Source organism: Electrona antarctica, assembly GCF_951216825.1.
Source record: "Electrona antarctica genome assembly, chromosome: 22".
NCBI lineage: Eukaryota > Metazoa > Chordata > Actinopteri > Myctophiformes > Myctophidae > Electrona > Electrona antarctica.
The window spans coordinates 18,120,364-18,146,311 of record NC_136805.1 but is presented as its reverse complement, the minus strand read 5'-3'; the positions used below and the strand labels follow the sequence as shown (position 1 = coordinate 18,146,311).

General features: G+C 41.5%; 1 protein-coding gene across 1 annotated transcript; it reads left to right on the top strand.

Annotated features, from left to right (window-relative positions):
• The first annotated feature begins 696 nt into the window (after nt 1–696).
• Nucleotides 697–22,509, top strand: osbpl7 (oxysterol binding protein-like 7). The gene is made up of 22 exons (XM_079492140.1): nt 697–819; nt 5,339–5,582; nt 6,244–6,390; nt 6,495–6,548; nt 6,637–6,750; nt 6,881–7,036; nt 7,644–7,755; nt 9,330–9,448; nt 9,633–9,719; nt 11,946–12,093; nt 13,825–13,931; nt 14,520–14,694; nt 14,914–15,060; nt 15,600–15,736; nt 16,555–16,698; nt 16,991–17,054; nt 18,147–18,225; nt 19,090–19,234; nt 19,985–20,135; nt 20,411–20,537; nt 22,073–22,195; nt 22,345–22,509. Exons 2-22 carry the CDS (start codon nt 5,451–5,453, stop codon nt 22,451–22,453), a joined length of 2,577 nt encoding a protein of 858 aa, XP_079348266.1. The 5' UTR covers nt 697–819; nt 5,339–5,450; the 3' UTR covers nt 22,454–22,509.
• Nucleotides 22,510–25,948: the final 3,439 nt, after the last annotated feature.

Below are 25,948 nucleotides of genomic sequence, written 5' to 3'. Positions count from 1 at the left end.
GTGATTTATTTTATTGATCTAATGTTGTCCACTAGTAAAGGGATTTTGGTGACAAAATATTACAAATACTATTACTAGCAATATTTTTACCAGTTTTAGTTGATTAGCAAATTGTGGTGTTGGACCTATAGGTATACATGCACACTCCACCATAAAATCCTTTTGACAATGTGCAGAAATGGCAGTGTTTTTACTGCCCACATGTCTAAATTGAATAAACTACATCTATTGACTATAATGTATAGCCTATAGAACAAATCAAATTGATCTAAAAATCTAATTTAATCCAGATGTATTTATTCCTGACTTCAAAATTCTAGGCTAAGCAAGACCATGTCTGCATCAGTACAAATCAGAACAAATGTGTTCTCACAAAGTTAGGATCATTTGGAACCTCGTATGTATAAGTGCAGATGGCAGTGCAGCTATCATACGATGCCACAGCTACAACTCTTCTACAGACATACCTACGTGTAATTCCAGCTAATGCGGATAATGCCCTGCCTGGACACATTGCGCATGGCGCTGCGCTTCCTTGCGACGCACTGCTCTCCTTGGATTTGGAGGGCGCTCATGTCGCCCATTGAGAGGTAATGGGACAGACTCAGAGATTATTTTAAGTGATTAGCCTACATTGACGGGACATTTACTTGACTTTTTCACCCCCCCCCCAATCCGGATAAAAAGAATGTCCGACTCCGAGTCGTCTGGCTGACGGCTGTACGGTTTATCAAATGACAACGCGTTCAGTTCGCTGGATACATCAATTAGCCTAAAGAGGATTCAAATAACACCATGACAGTCCGACGCGAATTTCAGGTAAGAACATATTGATGTTTACTTTTCCGCGAGTTTGAAACAGTCTACTTTACTTTATAATAAAAAGTTTAAAGGACTTGAAAGCATATTGATGTTGGCGAAAGCTGAACCTTACTTTGTAGGTGTCTGGGGACTGTGAGAACATTATAATGGGCTTTAGATAAGAACACCGGTCTGGAATCTGGATAACATCAAATGCCCATGGCCTTCAGTGTTGTCAATTATACTGTAGATCTACATATATATGCATTTCCCTTCAACTTCTCTTACAACTTCAGATGGGATCTGTTGTAAACTTGAAACATGCATTTTCTTGTTATTGCCAATTTGTATTACAAAATATTTTGTTTGATAGGTGCCGAGGTGTTGTCAACATTAATGCTATTTTATATGACCAGCAGTGGATGTCACTTCATCATTCCCATTTACCCTATAAGTGCAAGTCCTACAATTGTCCAGTTTGAGGGCTTTATGGCCAATGAGAATGAACATGTCAATTAAGTTGCTGTCTTAACTATGAATCTTAAGTGTTATTGATTGAAAAATATATCCTACTTGCAAAAATTTGACTGAAGTCTTCAGATCTGAAAGTCAGTATTGAGGATCATAGTTTCTATTGTTTATTCAGTTCTTGATTTATGGACTCACTATCCCATCAATTAATTGGGCTAATAGAGTCAAGTTCCACATTGTAGAATTCTATCACCAGTATCTTGTTTCCAGTTCACCTTAACATTTCACTAATTGTCTCTGCCTCTTTCGTGTGGGTCAGTGGCAGTGCACCTGTCCATTGTTTATTTGATATTGTATCACTGCAGAATTCACATCAGACCCAAAGCATGACATGAAGGTTTTTTACATGTTCTTTTCATTGGGCCTTTGAGTAAGCAATCTTGGAAGCCTGCAAATCCTTTTATCCTGTTTCCACCCTTCCTGCTGCTCTCATCCTTCTCTGTCCTTATGTAATAGCAAACCAAACCGTAGAAACAGGGGAGGGGACATCTCTGTTTTGACAACCTGTATAATGAAGCATAAAGCATAATACACTGTCAAATCTTTACTGTTCATTCTGAGAGTGTGAAAATGGACTCTTAAACACTTAAACCATATAGGCTACTTCATTGCCCAGAGTTCCCCAGGGTACTCCATCCCAGACTGGTCTGGTAATACCAGACCAAAATAGAAATGCTATATGTTCATGTGGTTAAGTTACATAAGATTTGACTGTGTAACTTTACAAGAGTTTACCTGTTTGACCACATGCAGTGCAGGGTTTCACAGAGCTGATGTATTTTCCACTGACAAGAGATCAGATCACCTGATGACCATTAAATGTTTATTTGCAATTGAAGAGTATTTTCCTCTGCAGAGACAAGAGTACCTCACATTCAGTGCAAATGCGCAGATAAGAAAAATGCCAAAAATTGGCACAATTTGGCAGTGATGAGGCAGCTGCATAACGAGAGGCCCAGTTGCGTTGGTGTGCTATACAAGTGGCCAATTATTTGATACTGTATTGTGCCAGAGAGGCTGTTGTGTTGTGTATGACTTCAAGTGCCTTCAGTACTGTTTACACAGTGAAAATGTTTTTAAATGGGAGATTTTGGAGATAGTTTAATTCATCCTTTATTTAACCAGTTATCTCTTCAGTGTAGGAATACAAGGAAGAAAGATGAACTGGTAATGAATACACATCTTAAAATGTCCAAATTCCACAAAGCCATAACAAAATGTGGATCATGCTTTAATATCTCTGGATCCACAATGGGAACAGCATTGGCTCCAATGTGGAGTTCAGAGTGACTCCATGACGGTGAACCTTTGACATCACTATTCAGTATCAATATTGTCGACGATGTATCTATGATGATGTAATCACACTAAATTTGGGCAAGGTTTCAGCCTGACCACAGCTCCAGTGAATTCTATATTAAGAAATTAAAGTAAAGTAGTACTGGCGGGGTGCTCAAGAAATTGTGGTTATCGGTCTAGCGGTTTGTGAGATTAGCTCCATACAGACAGACATCTTCAGCCATGCGGTAAAAATCATTTGACTTAAACACAAGTTCACTATCTGAGGATCGTGCCAACAGTTTTGGTTTGCATGGGGAGAAGAATGGCTTGAAAATAAAATTTCAAAATAATCTAGAATGGTGATTGGTATCTTGGTGATGGATGGCACACTCAAAACTGTTACTTTCTATAACAAGGTTTGTTTTCATCTCCCTTCTTTTACACAGAAATTACAGAATTGTCGGTTTTGACATTGCTGTGCTTACTGCTTACAGGTCTAACTTTAGCCCAACAATAACAATTGTAGCCCCTTTGGCACATTATTATTTGTTGTTGTCAGTGTTCTCTGCCTTATGATCTCGTTACTGTGCGTCCAAGTGACAGGTTGCTAAAAACGGCCCTGGAAAAAAGCCAATTAGTGTGCTGGCTGTTAATCCTGTCCTCCCAGGCGATGCTGGGCCTGGTGCAAGTGGCATAACTCCTACACCAGCCTGGGGACACTGTGAATGCACAACATCATATAACATAAGATTCATTGAATTCCAAGCAGGAATTATTACGCTGCCTTTAGAAAACTCTGCCCTCATTCTGAATGTACATTCTAGTGACTCCATGTCATGAATTGAAGAAGCATCCCTTCTGCCCTGTCTTACGTATATCGATCAGTAAATTAATTAATATGATTAATGATTAAAATGAAGAGGTGTGACATGAACATTTCCAATTAATCATAACCTTTCTCCAAGCAACAGTGATGTAATGTTTAGCTGTACTAGTCTTTGAATGCTCTAATGGCCCAAAGTGACACAATGTCCAATTACACAGGGCTGCTCAGGGGTAGAGTGGCCAATAGAGCAGCCGGATGGGAACCATGAGGTTCCCAGTTCGATCCCGGGCTCCCCCAGAGTTAGTGTCACAGTAGCCTCTGAAACCCAGACGTTTTTATTTAGTGTCACAGAAATCACAAGGAATTAATTTCACAAGCAGTTTTTGGCCACAGTGGTGTTCATTCATCTATATAACACAAATTAAGACAACCATTTCTAATGCAGTACATGTGCAGAAAACATTATAGTGGGAAATATGATTATCTTAGTCTTCTTAAACACGTACATACAGACAGTATATGCCATTTATGCAACTGGTGCAATAGACCCAGTGAAATTGGAGTGAAGTGGTCACTTGAAACTGACTGCCTTGTACAGAGAGTTCTCCACTCACCTGCATTAGGTAACAGGATTAGACTGAGGCCTCGGCTCTGTTTCCTTAATACTTTCTCCATAGGCTGTGAGTTCAGATGTCATCTGCCCAGTTATGTCAATATGTCGATAAGACGGGGCCAAGAAGTAAGAAAAATCACGCCCGTGTGAGATGAGCGGTGCAGGCTGTTCAACAACACAGCTGGCTGGCTGCAGTTCAGTGTGAATGGCCCTTTTAGGCTGCTCAACAGTGCCACTTTAGGTCACCCAGCTGTATTGCAGCTGTTCGTACCGCAAACAGACCCGCTTATTGTGCATATTGCATAATAGTCTTTTTCTTATTGCTGCATTCCCTGGCCCCTCTTGACCCGAAATATGGTGAACTATGCCTGGGCAGGGCGAAGCCAGAGGAAACTCTGGTGGAGGCCCTCAGCGGTCCTGACGTGCAAACCGGTCGTCTGACCTGGGTATAGGGGCGAAAGACCCTATACCCAGTAGCTGCTTCCCTCCGGTCCCGATATGCTACAATAACATTTTCAAAGACAGTTGCTCAAAACGGCTGAACATGAACTCACCAAAACCACAGGATACTTTAACAGATCTCTCAGTGAGTGAGGCAAAATGTGACATTAAAGCATTAATACAATGAAGATTGCTGCATGTAATGAAAATACCTAATCACTGGCTTAAGTGAATACGTAATAAATGTCTTTAGTCTGGTGGATCTCTTTTTCTTTTTCCCTGAGGAACAGGCTTATCTTCTGGAACTATTCGGTGACCCTCTCATAAGAGTGTTGTAATTGGTCTCTTCCGTTTTCAGATGGCCACGTAGCTTATTGACCTCACGGTCCGCTGCCATGCAATCTGGTTGAGAAGCTCCTGACAACACATATCGGATCACTCCAATCAGATATGCTTGCAGCTATATATATATATACACAACTATATATATATATATATATATATATATATATATATATATATATATATTTTTTTTTTTTGTGGCTTTCGCCTTTATTTTATTATTTTTGTAGAGGGATAGATACAAAGTGGGCTGACAGGAATTGGGGAGAGAGATGGGGGGGTGACATGCAGTAAAGGCCGTCGGGATCGGGAGTCGAACCTGTGGCACACTGCCAGACTGGATTATCAGGTAATAAAAGAGCTGACCAAGTACAGAGCCGATCCTTGTCAACTGTATTACTATTAAGTATAGACTAGGGTTCAAGTGGTTAATAGAGGGTATCACTGTCACACACGTTCATAAAAGCATTTAATTCAATGACTGCATTTCCTTTCTCTTTCAGATTCACTTCATCCTGACATGAGAGACGTGTAGCAGCTAGGTCTCATCAGATCTCACTGTACAACACAACCAGGGATACGAGGGAGAAACTATATACTGTAGGTCACAAAAAAATGGAGTCTTACGGGTCTGCGCTGGACCGCAGAGAGTCACAGACGGAGAAGGAGAAGACATCTCCAACATGCTACAAACGACCTAACCACTCCCGAAGTAGTAGCACTGCCTCGTCTCGTCACTCAAAACAGGTGAGTCAGGTGGCTGTGGGGGCTTTGCACTGTATTTCAAGACATTTTAGCACAGTAGCACACTACACTACTAGTAAAGTAGAGAGAGACAAGATAGAGAGTATGATGATGCATGACACAGGCGGTGAGCTGGATGAAAACCAACCTAGGGATTATGTGGCACTGTTCATTTGAACCACAAGGGTGCACCCTGTGTTCACTTTTAACAAGGCTCACCAGTACCATAGTGTAACAAAATGTATATTAAAACAAAACAAGGAAGTGCTTAAAGATTCTGTATTCTGTCTGTAAGTATTTTACCCTTCATAGCCAATGCCACCTCAAGTTGCCACCATGTGGACTGTTGCTTAGGACATTTTTATAGGCTACAAAAAGCTATTTCCAAAACAGTAAGCATGGTCTGCTTTGCTCTAATTATTTGTGCACTTTGGCTGTTTACTGTATACAGAGAATCCATATAAATGCAATGCAGCCTTATTTTGTATCCCTTTATTTTGCCGTTTCCATGTGTATAATGGATACTATACCCTTTGCAGTTTGGGTGTTAATGTTTACTTGAGTGTTTTTGTATTCAGCAGCATCATCATCGTGAAAAAGAAACAAATAATACTATAAATTATCCACAAACAATGGTGCATTAATTCTCAAATATTTTCCCAAGAACGTTTCCAAAGACTGGGAGGTGATGGAAGATGCCCAGGCGGAGATTCAGACTACTGAAACCCTCCAAGACATCATGGCAGCACCAGGTATCTGTGAGGGGTACCTCCTCAAGAGGAGGAGGTGGCCTCTCAAAGGTTGGCACAAGGTGAGAAATCACAATTCAGGATCTTAAAGTGTAGTTTTTGGATGTATTGTTTCAGTGGGTTTATTTTTAGCCTCAATGTTTTTTTTTCTTCTTCTCTTTCTCAGAGATACTTTGTCTTGCAAGCGGGGATATTGCGCTATTCTAAAAGTCAGCAAGATGTAAGTGCACTATACATTTTTTTTAAGATATGAGTGAACGTTCATGGATGAAAATGTGAAAGTGAACATTCAATACGCTTCGCCAAAGATCTCTAGGGGGAAAGTCCAGGGCTCGTTGGACGTCAGCATGGCAGTGATGTCCGTAAACAAGAAGTCAAATCGTATCGACTTGGATGCGGGCCACATTATCTATCACATGAAGGTAAACTCAAACCTGAGATGAATTCAAGAGCTGCTGTTGAACAATCAATTTATTGAAACCAGTGTGCTTCTGAAAGTCAAATACATGCACAGTAATGTGACTTGAAATGATTTGGGCCTTTTATCTCCAGGTAAAAAGCCACGAACTCTTCTATATCTGGTTAACGAAGCTACAAGCCCACCGCATATACAAGAGGAACGAGGCAGCACAGGTCCACAATGGCTGCCTCCAAATCCTGAACCATGGATCTGTTGGTGGCCAGCTGGCTCGGAGGAATGGAGATTTGGTATATCAATCACACAAACTATGAAATGAAATTTACACATTATATATTTTTAAATACTTTATTACTTCATGTTGCAGTACACATATTTCATATTCTTGCAATAGTTTTGTTTTTCTTTTTTTCTTATTATACACCCAGTGTTACAAACTTAATTAAAATTCAGGAAACAAAAAGAACATAATTTCACATTATATCTGAGCATAGATCTATTAATTAACCCATTAAAAACGGGAACGCATGTGTGTCATTTTAGATTTTAGCTATAGCAACATATGTTTTTCAGAAAACTCTTAGAACAGTGGTTCTCAAAAATAGGAGATATACTGTATGAGCTTGTGCATCTGCTATTTTTGAACATTTTAGAAAAATCTTGAAAGATTTATTTTTCTTTCTTTTTTTAAACACAAATCTTCTCTCCTGGGGGTCCACGGCGAAATACATCCTTGGCATGACAATGTTTAAGAACTACTGATTTAGAAGACATTTGTAGAATCAGCCTCAGATCTTAATGGTTTAACTAAGAATCATTCTTAAACAGAGCCCTGGGTTGACCCTCCTCTCCGCTCCTCTCCACTCCTCTCCTCTGTCACTTTATTCTCAATGCCAGAATACCACAGGCATCTACAGAGCAGAGGTGTTGCCTTCAGCTGTCTCTGGTGTAAATGGCAAGGTGTCTGCCTGGCTGCAGCAAACCCATGACACAGACAGCTGTGCTCAAGGTATGGTATGGCATTTGGCATGCATTTCCTCTCTATTGCAAGATACTCTGAAGATGTACAAACTAATATTAGCAAAAAAGAAGGGTTACAAAACTTCGTTTGTGCCAACTGCTGTGGACATTTTAAATAAGAAAATGTTTAAATAGTCTAATCGCCACTGCTCTTGATCACTGTTGTGTTAATGTGAATGCATTTTTATATAGTATTTTAATGCACCTGTGTATTTTTTGTAATGTTTTATTGTTGTAACTGACTGCCGGTGTGCCAAAGACGAATTTCCATTTTATGTCAATTTAATGGACAATAAAGTTTTCTTTATCTTTATCTAAAACAGGGATTTTGAAGTATCTCTGGATTAAGTTTATAAAACACACCTATAGCAATATAAATGATAACAGTCTCAATGGAAGGACAGACAACAGCCAAGGTTCTTACAACAAAGTTCTTTATTTCTCTCCACCTATGTGCCAAGTGCCAACACACTGCTTTCCATGCCATGCCGCTGTGCAATAGTTAGTCACAAGAAAATAAGAAGACACAAAACTTGTCATAACAGAGACTGGCTGAATCTGTGCGGAGATGGTTCATTTTCATGCACAGCAGCTGTGTAATCACACCTAACTTTGAGTCCAGTTGGTTTGACTCAAAGGCCATCAGCCATCGCTCACCCTATACTGTAGTTACTCATAATGGCTAAAAACACTAAATGCCATTAGCCTAAATCATTAGCCTAAACCCATTTGTTGAATTGATCACAATTGGCAAAACTAAAAACACTGTTCAGGTACTTATACACAACTTGCAAAGATTTTGATTTAGCAGTTGCACAACTGTACATTATTTGACTGTACAGTGAAGTGATTTTTGTTTAGAGTTGTCTTACAGTATGCAATAACTAATAATGCCCCGGATGTTTGTTCTAAATCTAAAACATTCTATGTACTCTAAGGTAGCTCTGTAGTGTGTTATATAACTGGCTATGTGTATGATGTGAAAGCATTGTTTGATGATTTTTGATAATGGTTTTGAGGTGATTCATAGAAGAGACTGGATTTTGTTAATGTACAGTTGGAGGCCATCGATATTGTCCTTTTCTTTTTGCTGAGGTTTGCGTGATCTGCGCAAAAGGACAGTTAACCCATTTTGGGCGGGAACCCCTTTTGGTGTTTTAAACATTATGTTATAATTTAGCTATTGAAAAATAGCAGATCTACAAGCTCATAGCGCGCCACCGAGTGGCGCGCTACGAGCTTGTAGGTCTGCTATTTTTGAAAAATCGTGAAAATATTTATTTCAGAAAACTGGAGGATTTAGAAGGATTTTTTTTAAATTTTGAGGTCAGGCCTAAATGGGTCAAATGATAAGGGACAATATCGGTGGCACCCAACTGTAGTTTGAAAATCTGGTTTTGTGTTTAAAGTTTTGAGAATATGGGTGAAGGTTTCAAGAAATATGTCTTTGCAAGTCTGAAAAAAAAACCGATATCATTGTGAGAGCTTCACTAACCAAAAAGTGTTTTACTTTAGTCTGTTTAGAGTCTTTTATACATCTATGCCCTTTATTTCTTCACCCAGAGCTGAATCGATGTCAGATGGACCTGTCTGAATTGAATCGCTTGGTCCAGAGGCTCCAGACCCTGGAGACAGGCCCGGTCTTCAGTAATGGAGACCTGCAGCGCATCATTAGCATGCAGGTATGGATGGATAGAATTAGATGAGTTTGATTTGGACGATATAATGTATTTTTTCTGTAGATTGTTGCTAAACTATGTGCTATGAAATACTGTTGCACACTGCATACAAACCAAAAGGTGTACAAGTGCATAAGAGCACGAGAATGGCATTTTATTGTGATTTTCCTTATGTTTTCTAATGTAGAATCTATCACTTGAGAAGCCAAAGAAGTCTAAGTCGGGAAAGATCTGGAGTCAGAGTCGCACACTGTCTCGAGTTGAGGCCAGAATGGTAAGACTCATTACCAGCACTGACGGAAATATTAACCTATATCCTTTCAAATGATTTTAAATGGATTTATTAATTATAGGTGAACTAAACCCTGGGTCAATTCGGTGAGTTTCCTGACCCTTTAAAGTTTAAAAATAATCTAAATAGCATATTTTTACACAAGAGTGTTGTTAAGTGGCACTAATGACACTAAACAATCACCTTGAGTGTAAAATGATGTGGCACTAATGACACTAAACAACCACCTTGAGTGTAAAACGATGATTATACAACAGTTTAACTCTTTTCTTTTTCTTTTTTAATTAACCATATTCAGCTAAATCTAAATATATAGATGGTGAAAACTAGCATGTTTGTAAAATACTAGTTTCTACATATCGAATATTCTAATAGGATAACAAAGCAATGTAACATAGCCACTAGATTAGCATCTCCGTTACCATGGACATGTTAACAGAGTAATCCTTTTTTCACAGCAGCCATTTTGACATTTAGTAGGATAAACAGTAAATGCAGCAGGTCACAGGTTTTACCAATTATAGTATATATAGGCCCTATACTTAAGGTTCTGTTCCATTCAGGACAACGTAATGGTTGAGACGAAGCAGTGAAAGGTCCTGAAAGGTCCTGAAAGATACATAACGCTAACGCCATGAAAGATACATGGCGTTAGCATTATGTTATGCTTTAGCTATTGAAAAATAGCAGATCTACAAGCTCATAGCGAGTGGCGCGCTACGAGCGGCGCGCTACGAGCTTGTAGGTCTGCTATTTTTGAAAAGTCGAAGAACGACTGACATAGAAACAGCTTTTTCAGAAAACTGTCAGGATGTAGAAGACATTTTTAGAATCTGATCTCAGGTCAAAATGGGTTAAATTATGTTTAACCTTTAGATGGCAGCAAACTCACAACATTGGCACAACTAGGGTCTAGTTCCCTTATATGGTAATGCAATTTTATATTCATGTTTTGATATTACTATTTAGAATTTAGATTTCTGACAATTGACATTGAAGTCAAGTGTTAAACTTACATATTTGGAATTTGTTTTGAGCATTTGACATCCCAACCTCCTAGTAACGCTTTGGAACCTCTCTCTAATCCAAAGCCTATTCGTGGGATAACTAAATCGGTGAGTCACCTCTGGATGGAATATGCCACAGCTTGATCCCCATAAAGCTGTGTCATGTTATTCACTGTAGTCATGTCATTCACTTCATGTTATACACAGTAGTACACATGTGTACTACTGTGTACTCTATAGACATACTGTACTGTGTAACTGCATAATAAATGAAGTGAGCAAAGCTGTGGGGTGGGGGGATTATCCAGGGGAGGGGACGGAGCAAATCAGCAGTGATGATCATTTTTGTTAGTAGTATTCATTTTCATTTCTTTGTTTTCATTGTTGTTGTTTTTTTATATATGTTGTTGTTCGTATTTTATAATGTACACTGTCTTGTATGTAAGTCTGTTGTGTTGTCCTTGTGTCTATGTCAGAAAAGAGAAAACCCTCAAAATAAATGATAGGAAAGTATATAATGATTCATTGTATAGAGGGTATGCGCATGCTTAAAGTGAATGGCACATCGAGTGGAAAATCGAGTGGCAAAGCAACATGCAAAGTGAGTTTAACATAGTTTAACGTTGTTTAATGCAATCAGACAGGACTTTTCTGTTTGGATGCATGGGTTGTCAAGGCCAGAAAGTATTTTTTTGCCACTCAGTCGGCATTCCTGCATAACTTCCGGGTTTGATGATGATGTCACGCGCATACCCTCTATAGTATACTAACAAAATGATCATCACTCTTTCATTATTAATGAAAGGGTCTTGATCTGTCTACAGTATGTGCTGCTGCTAACCAAATACAGTACAGCCGTTGTACACATCCCACGTTTCTGACATGCTACGATGTATTTGTATAATAGTTAAAACATATACAGACCTGAATCTATTGTTTGTGTCACATATCCAAAATAGAACATAGCAATTGCATTTTCGAATTTAAAAAAGTTCTGTTAAAAGTAAAACAAAAAAAACCCACAACAATATAATTGATATATGATAGAAGCTAAATGGTGATAAATAATAATAATGACAGAAAATTACTTTTTTAAATCCGATTTTGTAATATATTTCATAGCCTTATATTGCATACAGTATACGGTAACTTGGAAAAGTGTGTTGAACCAGCCAGTGACCTGTCCAGTACTGTCCCACAGCTGTCCTCCAGTCACCTGAGCAGCCCGTCTCACCTGGGCACGTCGTCCAGCCCCTCCGTCCCAGACTTCGCCCAGGCGTCTCCTCCCACCGTCACCTCCCCCGAGGGCAAGAGGATCCATCAGGATATCTGTACCGTGTCCCTCAGAGGTCAGAGTCAATTAAGGAGAGACACATCATGCAGTACACGGGCAGATATACTGTACAGATTTGATTCTTCAAACTTTTGGCGACATTTCATTGACTTAAATATTCCCCCATCTATTCCCCCACCTTCACCACGTTCAAAAGCACACTCAAAACCCACCTTTTCAGACTTGCTTTGCCTACATAAATCCCCCGCCTTTTTGTTTGTTTATCCTTCTCTTAGTTGTTAACTTTTTAACTACCGGTAGTTTATTTTCCTAATAAAGTTGTTTTATTGTATTTGTCCTGTAAAGACACTTTGAGTATGCATTATTATTATTATTATTATTATTATTATTACTAGTAGTAGTATTATTATTAGTATTATATTCCATACTAGAATATGCATGGCGAGTTTGATGTAGATCGTTTGGACGGTCTCCATATACTGTATGCCCATACATATATGGGCATATCGGTTGTATCTGTGATTTGACATATGTGAGGGCCACATAGCGGCCTGAATTCTACATGTGAGGGCCACATAGCGACCTGAACTCTACATGTGAGGGCCACATAGCGACCTGAACTCTACATGTGAGGGCCACATAGCGACCTGAACTCTACATGTGAGGGCCACATAGCGACTTGAACTCTACATGTGAGGGCCACATAGCGACCTGAACTCTACTTGTGAGGGCCACATAGCGACCTGAACTCTACATGTGAGGGCCACATAGCGACCTGAACTCTACATGTGAGGGCCACATAGCGACCTGAACTCTACATGTGAGGGCCACATAGCGACCTGAACTCTACATGTGAGGGCCACATAGCGACCTGAACTCTACTTGTGAGGGCCACATAGCGGCCTGAACTCTACATGTGAGGGCCACATAGCGACCTGAACTCTACATGTGAGGGCCACATAGCGGCCTGAACTCTACATGTGAGGGCCACATAGCGACCTGAACTCTACATGTGAGGGCCACATAGCGGCCTGAACTCTACATGTGAGGGCCACATAGCGACCTGAACTCTACATGTGAGGGCCACATAGCGGCCTGAACTCTACATGTGAGGGCCACATAGCGGCCTGAACTCTACATGTGAGGGCCACATAGCGACCTGAACTCTACTTGTGAGGGCCACATAGCGACCTGAACTCTACTTGTGAGGGCCACATAGCGACCTGAACTCTACTTGTGAGGGCCACATAGCGACCTGAACTCTACATGTGAGGGCCACATAGCGACCTGAACTCTACATGTGAGGGCCACATAGCGACCTGAACTCTACATGTGAGGGCCACATAGCGACCTGAACTCTACATGTGAGGGCCACATAGCGACCTGAACTCTACATGTGAGGGCCACATAGCGGCCTGAACTCTACATGTGAGGGCCACATAGCGACCTGAACTCTACATGTGAGGGCCACATAGCGACCTGAACTCTACATGTGAGGGCCACATAGCGGCCTGAACTCTACATGTGAGGGCCACATAGCGACCTGAACTCTACATGTGAGGGCCACATAGCGGCCTGAACTCTACTTGTGAGGGCCACATAGCGACCTGAACTCTACATGTGAGGGCCACATAGCGGCCTGAACTCTACATGTCAGGGCCACATAGCGACCTGAACTCTACATGTGAGGGCCACATAGCGACCTGAACTCTACATGTGAGTGCCACATGGTGGCCTGTACCTCTAGTTTTCTAAAAACAGCCCTGTTGTGTTTCTTCCATATCAGTGCACACGTCCCTCAAGTCAGTACATGACATCTTAGCCCAGGAGCACCAGAGACAGCACGAGGGCTGGAGCAGTAATAACGTCCATCGGTCTAAAACACTGGCCCAGGTGAACCTCAACCCGCACATCTTCTACCAACCTTACCTTGTAGCAGGGTTCACTTAGACAGCATTTTGGCAGGCCTTGATGTCGTTGTAATGACTCATTTTACACTTGGTTCATGCTGAAAATAGCCGATCTACAAGCTCAAAACGCGTCACAAGTCACAACGCAACACGTTGTGAGCTTGTAGATCAGCTATTTTCAGAGTGCAACACCCGAGAGCAACCAAATATAACATGACCTGTTTTTTTGTTCTACTCGATCTCTTCTCCACCAGTCCCACCCTAACACTTTCTATTTGTTGATGAAATTGCCAATATATTTAGTCTTAGTTCTTGTCATCATAGCTTCATTTTATTTAGTTTTCATCTGTGAAAAAAGGTAGTCAACAAACCTTTTTCATTATAGTTTTAGTCAATGAAATGAACATTGACTTGTAGGTTCCTTGATTTCCCTCTATCTCATGCTGCTTTTGTTTGTTTGTTTGTTTGTTTGTTTGTTTGTTTGTTTGTTTGATTTCTTTCTTTCTTTCTTTCTTTCTTTCTTTCTTTCTTTCTTTCTTTCTTTCTTTCTTTCTTCTCGCTCTCTCTTCAGGCTGGAGCGGCTACCAGGCAGTCACAGGAGGACCCGCCCACCGCAGTCGACTCTGATGATGGGGAGTATTTTGACGCCAGTGATGACGTCCTCGGTGGCAGCTCCTCTGACGGGTCTTACGAATCAAGGCTGAGTGACGGAACCACAAGCAATTCTGAGCCAGACGCTGGCCATGGTGTGTAGATATACAGTAGCTATAAAAAGAATAGGTCATACTATTCTTGCACCTGATGATGCTTACTGTACATGAAAAAGAGACCCTGGTCTCAATTGGATTCCCCTGAAATAAAGGTTTCAATCATGTGAAGCATGCATGTTATGCAGCCTTTCTTTTTCCTTTTTTTTAAATGAAATGGTATGATTTTAAATCTTTCCTTTACCTCCTCTGCTGTAGACTCAGCCACACGCAAATACCGCGCCAGCATCAGCAAAGCTCCGAACAGTGTTGTTCCCAAGAGCACAGGTCATCGCACCACCCTGCCTGCCCACTGCCCAGACAACAGCCACGTGGGCCTCATGCAAATCCTCTACAACAACATAGGTAAAAAGACCCTTGTACTGGGAGTCACAAGTTAACCCTCCACACAGTTCACATGGGGAAGACAAACTTTTGCCACTGATGATCGGTACATTTCTTGTACACACTGCTGCAGTAGGCCAAGGAAGTAAATGAATCCTTTGAACATCTTTCACATATTGTAAATATATATTTGTTGCGTGTGCGCATGCGTGCACACATTTGTATCACCAGTAAAACTCCTGAGGACGAGAAGCGACCTCGCCCTAAAGGGCGCTACCTGCGACCTAAAGGGCGAGGTCGCGTGCTGCGTGCATGCATCCGCCTGGGGGTGACCAACCAAACAACTGACACAACAATTTCATAGTAAATGCGACCTGCGGTCGCAAATAAAATCAGATCCACTGTCCCGCCCATCCCTCCATAATGACGTCTGTATGAAGTCATCAACATGACGACAAAGATCCACAGGGAAGCCATGTCAAGACACATCGTAGGCGGTTATAAATTCGGATTAATCTCAAGTCCAGAGAGCACCTTCTCAGCTGTGGTTTTGTCCTCAGGTAAGGACCTGTCCAGGGTGTCCATGCCTGCTGCCCTCAATGAGCCCATCAACCTGCTGCAGAGACTGTGTGAGGAGCTGGAGTACCAGGAGCTGCTGGACACTGCCTGCAACACACAAGACCCTTTTCAGAGGATGGTACGGCCACACATCCACAAATAAAACTATATTGTTTTTATCGTTGATTAGTCACCTTTACAACAGCTTGTAAGGACCAGTCATTCATGGATTGAGCAACACAGCTAAACGTGTGGGTATAGCGCCCCCGCCCCCCAAAATATTTGCACAAATGGCAAATTGTTGGTACTGTATTCACCCTTGCTTTGAGTTGCTTAGTGGATTGGGTGATTGCACTCTCCCACAGTAATAAGGAGAATTTTTACACTTTATTAATTTTACACTCAGTGTTAGGGAACTCTGTGGAAGATCACTGCACAGCCACAACATCTTGGCACATTTTGCTGTGTGATGGCAGCATTCCTCAACCAGGATTTGTTGCAGGTCAGGTTCTGTTGGTCACTTTAGGATGTAGCCTACAGTACGCCAAAGCTGATCCACAAGTGTTCAATTGGGTTGAGGTCTGGACTCAGCAGTAATGTCAAGTACACTTGACGTGACAGAGTACAGAGTGTCGAATGTCCTTGAGCAAGACTCTGAACCCCTAATTACCCCTGATGTGCAGGTTGGTTGGTACCTTGCATGGTTTCCTCTGCCATCGGTGTATGAATGTGTGTGTGGGTGAATGTAATGCACACACAACAATCTGTTGTGTGTAAAGCGCTTTGGATAAAAGCGCTATATAAATGCACCATTTACCATTTACTGTGAGTCTAGGGTCAATTTCTAAATATGTATAGTCCCAACTCCAAGATAAATTTAAAAAAAAGTTTTTCTTGGTTTTTCACAGTTTCCTGCTAAAAGAAGGTGTGAGTGTTTTACTTGTGTGTCTCATACAGGTCTACATAGCTGCCTTCGCTATCTCCGGCTACTCTACCGCTACCTTCAGAAACCGCTACAAGCCGTTCAACCCAGTACTGGGGGAGACCTACGAATACACCAGCGAGGAGCCGGAGCGGCGCCTCCGCCTCATCTGCGAGCAGGTGCAGTAGGAGGCAGCTCACTCACTGTGAATGTTCAAAGTGGATATTATCTTTTTGTGATGTAATGTCTGTTGTGAGTCTCTTATGCTGCTCAGTCTCAATTTTGGGGGCTTTAATTCAGAATTGTTTGTTTCTGAGCAAATTTATTCTGTTGTTGGGCAGTATCTTCTATCATCTTAAATTTACCCATGTATACGTACCTACTTAATGTCAGTATATATATGGTCTTGGAAATTACAATTGTAATCAGCGTATGATTAACATTTGAATGATAATTTTTGTCTTCTACTAGGTGTGCCACCATCCCCCCATCTCTGCCTGTCATGCAGACTCAGACAACTTCTCCTTCTGGCAGGGTGAGGCTCTGTCAATATTCCAGCGTAGCAGAGTGCCAGTGGCCCTGCCTGTAGCTTAATATCTCTTTTGTCCAAGGGGATTCCCCCTTTGGCTGAGTGGTATGTGTTTGGTTTCCCATGTGGGAGACCTGGGGTTTGAATCCAGGTGGTTACTAGCCTTGTGTAGCGATACTAATATCACTGCGTGAAATTCGTGAATATTAGTCTCGTCCCTCTCAGTGTTAGATTTTTGTCAGGTGAAACCTGACTAGTGAAAGCTCATGAAATGTAGACGACAAGATCGACCCCCTAGTCATACTGACGTAGTGGCGTAATTGTCTGCTTCTAGCCTATGGGACAACAAGCAACGGCAAAGCTGCCTCTAGCCAATGGGAAGGGGAGGGGCAAATATCCCTGGCAGCCACGCAGGCTGCAGACAGACAGTGCAGAGCAACGTAGCAGAGAAGCATGATCACAGTCACGGGTTGACGGCAAGGAAGATACTACAGTTATTTGACACGTTTGCAATGTTCGCACGTCACTCGATATAACTTCAAACCAAATGCTGCTGAAACAGCGCAGTGCAGCCAATGCAAAGCCACAACAACACACAGTCATTGAACCATGCACAGAATGTCGGAAAACGAACGCAAACAACGGCCGCGAGGTTGTGACACAGAAACATACACGTTACTAAAATATTTATCATATTATAATGGGGGGCGGGAGAACACAACGGAGACAGCGTTTCTTTCACCTGACAAATAGCACTATGTGATCATTTCTTGTTTTTCGCAATATCCCGCCCCATATTTGAATACTGGGCCCTGGTTGGTTATAACCTGGTTCCACACGAATCTGGTTGGGCGTCACCATTTAGGCCGTGAAGTCCTCCAGACTTAATCTGCCTAGGGCTATATGCATTGCAAAGGCAGACGAAGGCTGGCTACACAAGGCCACCTAGGTTACACCAACTAGCACTTAGCTTTTATGGTCCAGTGGTCACTGGGTACTCTAATGGTCTGACTCTGCCTTCTGATGTTGTGTGGGCAACATTTCCTGATCTAATGCTTGGACATGCATGCACATACACCCACCTCTCTATCTCAACAGACCAGCGATGGAAGAATAAGTTCTGGGGGAAGTCACTGGAGATCTGTCCCACAGGAATGGTGAACGTCACACTGCCAAAGTAAGATTTGTAGCATAGGGGAGAACAAAGAATGTCTCTGTGTACCACTTTCAACCAGGCGTCCCTGAAGTGCATAACTTTTCTGATAATTATGCATTGTGATCTTGTAGTTCGGCTATTTTTGCCGTAAAATGAAGTACACTGATAAGTGGTTAAAATATATCCTTTGATCTGAAGAGGAGGAAGTGACAGTTCAGGCTCAAGGACATTTGCTGTCAGACCAGTGATTCAAGAAAAGACTTCACTAAATCATCATTTCTTATTTTGCTGGAGGCTGCTGCCTCAATGACCAAGACTGGAATTTGTGACAGTGCAACTGCATTTGACTGGTTGTACTTGGTCATACACTGTATGATGTGATGCCTGATGTTGTCTGGGAGGTACTCATTCCTCCTGGTCATATCGAAGTGCAAGACACTGAAACGCTAACTGTTTCTTCCTGGGGGCTGAAACCTTGACAGTCAAACGTGCCAAAGAAAAAAACATAAATATGTTGATGAAATATAGTGACATCACAACATCATCCCCCCCCCTAAACCCTCCCCCTTTACGATAGAGGTGGGTGCTGCTTCATTTCAGGTGGATCACTACCCATCACCACCCACCAGGCAAACCAGGTGTCCACATAAAAACGTAATTTTAACAAATACTGTACACTTTTTTGAAAAATACCTGATGATCATGTTAGAGGGTGGTAAAAAATCACGGCACTCCACATCTTTGACAGTACAGTGCAGACCATTTATGCAGTTTGAACTGTGCTTGCTAGGTTGTAAACGTTGTGTTCTAATGTTATTGAGCTGTTATTTTGTTGATATAGGAAATAATGTACTACTGAACCTCATAGTTTGTTATTTTGCACAGGCATGGAGACCACTATGAATGGAACAAAGTAGTGACCTGCATCCATAACGTCCTCAGTCAGCAGCGCTATCTAGAACACTATGGAGAAGTCACCATCCGCAACCTCAACAACAATGTCTGCACCTGTAAGATTACATTTGTCAAGGTTAGTGCAAGTGTGCTTATATGGTATTATGTAGCTAAAATGGTTGAATAAATGCTAGCTGAATGCTGGTTTAAGATGTGAGTTTTATTATCATCTACCGTAGAACAAAATAGCTGTTTAATGCAAGGGGCAAAATAAAGGGCAACATGAAGGTAAAGGACTCTCACTGTGCAAAATACGATAGTTCATTCATTTGATTTCTATTAATCTTGTTTTTTTTTGTTTTTTTTGTTAATCTATATTCATTTATCTATATTTGTGATAGTCTTATTATACTTTTTTTTAAAGGAGAATTCAGTGATTTGGGTGATTTGGAAAACCACCCAGTCCGCCCCGGTAACAAAATGTGCACATGCACGCTCTACAGTTGGGGGAAGTGCAACAGGCCAACAACATGTGCACCAAGGCCCGCCCTCACTCGATCATGATTGGAGGAAGGCCCCACTCATCCTGATTGGATGAAGGTTTTGCCACCCGCCACCAAAACTGAAACTAGGGTTTTTTTGACCCCAGGGGCTCACTGGGGACAGGGAGGAACTCCTTATATGGTCAGCACACTCTATAGTAGGGAGGATTATCCAGAAAAAAAGAAAATATAAGTGATATTTGAATTAAGTCAAATCACTGAATATACCTTTAAGTCTGGTCAAACTTTTATTATTACTGGCTGAGCTACTCTTGCCTATTTGCAATGACATGATGGAAGTGTTTTGTTAAGCAGCATGCACACTAGGTTTGTCTTTGTTGCAGTCTCGCTATTGGGGTTCTGACACCAACAAGAATGAGGTGCAGGGCACAGTGCTAGACAGGAGTGGGAGTGTCATTCACCGCTTTGGAGGTCTGTGGCACGAGGGCATCTTCTGTGACACCCTACCAACTCCCCAGTGCATCTGGAAGCCAAGTGAGTGACAACACGTCCCAAGCGGTCCCAAACAATGAGTGTCATTTATGTGTTTATGATAAAAGTTTCGAGTGAATGGGAATTGGATATGATAATTCAGTCTTTTCTTTATTCTGTTCTCATATTGTATTAAGTGGCATAGTCTCAGTGTTTTTAAGAAGGTGTACTTTCAAGGAATTTGAAATCAGATGACCCCCTGCAGGCTATTAATGAGTGTAAAGCCAGGTGTTATATCAGTGCATCCGCTCACCACCAAGGTCTCTGTGAATCCTCAGATCCCCAGCCAGAGGATGATCTGCTGTACTTTGGCTTCTCTAGCTTCGCCTTGGAGGTCAATGAGCTGACCCCCGATCTCAAGCCTTTCCTGCCACCCACAGACACCCGCATGCGCCCAGACCAAAGGTTGGTGTCTTTTACTTGGGTGCTATGGAGGCCAGGGATTATCATTCTTTCTAGGTACACAGGTTTTTACACTTTTTTTTGTAAACAATCTCTCGAAGATACTTTTGATATGTGTTTTCAGCACTCTCTGGTGGATACATTTATGGTCAGAATGGCATACATGGGGACATATGTATGATACAGTATGGGGGTGGAAGTGGCTCAGGGGTAGAGTGGCCGGTAGAACAGCCGGATGGGAACCACAAGGTTACCAGTTCGATCCCGGGCTCCCCCAGAGTTAGGCCCTTATTTATCAAAGTGGTGTACACCCAAAATTACACCCAATTTTGGGTGTACACCGCATTGATAAATAAGGGCCTAGTGTCTAATTGCTCCCGATGTGCAGGTTGGTGCCTTGCATGGTTTCCTCCGCCATCAGTGTTTGAATGTGTGTGAGAATGGGTGAATGTAATGCACAATATATGTAAAGCATTATGGATAAAAGTTCTTTATAAATGCATAATTTATATGATGCTTTTCCATTACACGGTACCAGTTCAACTTGACTCGACTCTACAGTACTTGCCTTTTTTGGTTTTCCATTGGGCAATATTAGTACCTGCCTGGTACCTGCCACTTTTTGGGGGTATCACCTCTGTTGAAGTTCCAAGTAAGCTGATGCAATACCAAATGTTTCCCAGACTGCAGACTACTGATTGGTCAGAATTGTCACTATGGTGATTGTGTCGTTGCATCACGAACGATTGACTCACCTCGAACAAACTTTTAAACTAGCTAGTGTAATTGTGTAAATAGGAAATTACTCAATATTGAGCAACTATTTTTCACCTAAAATGTTATGTTATGTTATGTTAAGAAACTGTTTTTGTTGGAGTGAAATAGACATATTTTCCAGACAATCGCGATTGTTCTTTCCCGACACAGAGGATTGGTTGTCGATATGACGACCAGCTACACTGGAAACAAAGTATCTTGTACGAAAAGCAATTAGAGTTGAGTCGAGTTGAACCAATACCATGCAATGGAAAAGTGCCAATACAGTATACACAGACGGACAGTCTCATCAATATATCATATGCACTTGCTATACTATAGAAGGAATTGAATGTGAATGTGTTTGTGTTATTATTCATTACAGAGTCAGACACAATGTCAATGGCAGTATTTTAATCCCAGAAAAGCTAAGATGTCGGTCTAGAGTCAGACATTGATTGATTGATTGAAATATTTATTAACAGTTTGCAGAATTACAGTACATTTCAAGCACAACTCAATACAAAGACTGTTAACTGTGAGTGGACGACCCAATTAAGCATTACACTTGTTTACAAGAGGGTCCACCTTGTTCAATTCATCAAAACATTTAGAGACGTACAAATAGACACTTCTATATAGCCAAAGAACAGAACAGGAATTCATCATAAAGGAGGTAAAAAGGGAAAAGTCTTGAACATTTCACCACCAAACGGCCAAAAAGTAAATGTTCTTGTTTGTATTTGTGAGAATTACTGGATGTTGTTCTTCTCTTGTCACAGAATGCTGGAAGAGGGAAGGTTGGATGACACAGATATTAAAAAAGAGGAAGTAGAGGAAATGCAGAGGGAGCGAAGAAAAGAAATGATCAAAAGGGGAGAGGATCACGTTCCACGTTTTTTCAAGTGAGACCTTGAAAATATCCTAATATATCCAACTGCAATATTTTACATATTATTTTACCATTTGATTAATTGCTTGCTTGATGTCTATACTGTTATGTATTTGTATGTAGATGTATAACCGTGGGGAACTCTCCTATTTCATCCTTCAGGAAAGCCAAAGATTCCAGTAGCAGAGATGTGTGGCTAACAAATGGAACATATTGGAAACTCAGGGAGAGTCCAGGCTTCGCTAACATCGAAAACATGGCTCTGTGGTGAGGTGATGTTGGACTGTGGTGTATGACAGAAAGTGAGAAGAGATGAGAGGAAGAGCACTGATTGGTATCATTCTTACTTGGCTCGGTGGGACGTCTCATGACTGGCTCATGGGAACCCTCAGCCCTATCCAACCTATGAAAAGCAATGAATAGCCTTCGTATTATGAGCGTGGATCATATGCCCGCTAAAGGGCTACCCAAAGACTATCTCAATTTTCAATGAATTCTTCAGAGGCCCTCAGTGTTATAATTGTTTTTGTTTTATCTTCTTGTTTTATTACCTTAGTTTCACGGGGACGATTCAGTGTTCAACATGGTTATGATGCGTGCTCGGAGGGAGGGGGAGGGGGGCAGCGTTAGGGGAAAGTGTCTTGCTCAGGCCACTTGGACACATAAACCGGGGCTGAGAGGCGAAACAGTGACCTTCTAATGACCAGACGGCCTCTAAAGCTACGGCCACCCGATATTTAAGTCAATGTATATTGTTTGTTTTTACTTTCTTTTGAAAGTTTGCTGTCCAAATGAGTGAGAATGTGAAGTAAAGTGTGGTCTCGTAAAATATAGTCCATAAGCCATAATGCTATATTCTGTCAATAATTACACTTTGGTTACTGTGCTAAGTTGATCATGGTTGGTGAGAGACATGGCTCCAACATGTCTCTGAGAAGCAATCACTTCAGAAGTTCTCAGGGAAGTACCTGTGGCTAGGCTTTGTTCTATACTGCTTGAAGCTTGGTCTTAGGTGTGAATCAAAACACACAGTGAGACGGCTATCTGCTAACCAAATGCCATTTGTTGAGATGTATGTAAATCTTAACTCCACCCTTCTTGAATTCAACTCAGTATGCAAAAGTATATATCTTGTCATTTTGTCAATGAAAGGTTCAGTCTTAGCAGGCTGGCCATCAAGGTGGTCAGCTTTGCTTGTGCTCCCGGGGGCCGACCAGGGCCTACGGGGAAGCTATGCTATTTTTGTCATTCTGGACTCTGTCTTTGATTGAAATAAATGGTACATCACACTCCGAGGAAATCTCTCTCTGCCTGCGTTTCTCCGATTCGATCTGATGCTTTGACGAGGTTTTTCACTACTCTACAGTTTGCTTTAGATAGAGTTCAGTTTTCTCTACTTTAGTGAGTTTCAGTGGTTAGTTGGGTGTGAAAATACACCTCACAGAGCATAGCTTCCCCGTAGGCCCTGGTCGGCCCCCGGGAGCACAAGCAAAGCTGACCACCTTGATGGCCAGCCTGCTAAGACTGAACCTTTCATTGACAAAATGACAAGATATATACTTTTGCATACTGAGTTGAATTCAAGAAGGGTGGAGTAACCTAAGACCAAGCTTCAAGCAGTATAGAACAAAGCCTAGCCACAGGTACTTCCCTGAGAACTTCTGAAGTGATTGCTTCTCAGAGACATGTTGGAGCCATGTCTCTCACCAACCATGATCAACTTAGCACAGTAACCAAAGTGTAGTGTAATTATTGACAGAATATAGCATTATGGCTTATGGACTATATTTTACGAGACCACAAAAGTAACCTCTTGGTGTTTATCCACCAAGAGGTTTATCTGCTAGCTTCCAGCTCACTTTTTATATTGCGTTACTACTTACAACCGTGCATACGTGTAGTCCATGTTACTGTCCCGAGGTGCACCAATACCGAAGTGTTCATTCTTTAACCGCTTAAATGGTTGACCGGAGTCCATCAGGGCTCTATACAAGTGTGTTTTCTGTTACTGTGGGGAAAACTTCTGCTGAAAATAGCCGATCAACAACCTCATAGTCATAACGCCGAGCTGCTATTTGTGACCAGATTTGACTGAGAGCCTGCCATCGCGCAAATTCCAGCTTTTCACCAGAGGAGAAAACCTTTTTATTTTTTTTCAAAATGAGTTAATATCACAGGCAGACTCTTCACATACTAGAGCATGTCTGAAATAAGTGTCAGAGCTGAAATCGACATGTAAATATGAAATAAATGCAATTATCACGCAGTGGGCGGGGCGGGTCACTCCCCCTTTCCCCAAAAAAGGAGAAAAAAAGCATTCCGGTACCTGCTCTCCTACTCCTCCTGCCGAAATCATCAGCTTGTTATGTTGCTCATCTTGTGCTTATGAAAGGGGGCTTTGCCTTTTTGACCGTCGGAGAAAAGTGTCTCTCGCCCCTCTGAGGCTCTACGTCTGAACCTGCCCGGCGTCATCAGCGCATCTGAATTAAATCTTTCTTAATTGAGCACGTGACCGTGCAGGCGTGCACAGTGCGCACACACAGAATTATAGGATCTACAAGCTCACAATGTGTCGCAGGTGACGCGTTGTGAGCTTGTAGAGCGGCTATTTTGGGTGTGCGGTACCACCGCCGCGCAACGAAGTCGAAGTGTATAGGCGATGCGAAACTTAATATTTAATAGCGTTTTTTTTATTTTGCGGACCGCCGGGTGTGGGGGGGGGGGGGGGTTGTTGATTAATATATTGTTTTGCGGGGCAGGTTGGTGCGGGCTGGCTCCTGTGGCGGGACGGGACGGGCGGGTTATGCAAAAAAGCCGGCCCGCGCAACACTACTAGGATATAATACAATGCTAACTGCTGATACTGCAACGCTGTTGATCAGTTTTTATTAGAAAGCAATATTCGTGGGGGTTGTTAGTTGAAATTCCATTGGTGTTACTTATTCTTACTTGGGTCAGCAAACTTTGGTATGCTTCTCCTAACATTAATACTAATGTTTTATCTTTATAAGAGTGAAATGAGCATCCAGCTTGTTGGAGGTGAATATGTATATTTTTACAGTGTATGTAAGGTAAATCACAAAGTCAACGTCAATGTTTTAGCACTGATAAGGGAAAAAGTACTTTTGTTCCAAATTTATATATCCAACACTGGAAAAGTGAAAAATCTACTCTTAATAAACATATTTACTCACAGGATCCTGTTTTTGAGAGATGTTTAATGATAAATCTCTGATATATATATATATATATTTGAAAATGGACATATCACACTTTTGAAACAAACTTTTATTCAAGTCAATAGTTCAGCTTAATTGAAACTCTTTGAATATATCAAACCGAACAGTGAAGGTTTAAGATGATTAAGCTTTAATTTCATGAATAAAAAAAACCGACTACAGTACAATACACGTATATCACCTTTAATAAATAAACATTTTTCCCCATGAAATCTGATGCTGTTTGTGTTACGCATTGCAAAACAATAAACTGAAACATCGAACAAAATGTTTGGAAATGTGTGTTTTGTAGAATATGTCTCTGTTGTAACAATGTTGTAATGGCAATAACAATGGCAATAACGCCGCGTTGGTAAGTCTGTTTATTTCCCTTTTTAAATGGTGCGCCATTTCATTTGTAAGGAACATGCATTTGTGGGAGCAGCACAGCTGAGTTTGTGGGTTGCACCCATGAAACATTTGGCAAATCTCTGCCAGTGCCAAACAGCTTATTCTGCTGTTGCTATTGACAATTGTTTGGTGGTGTT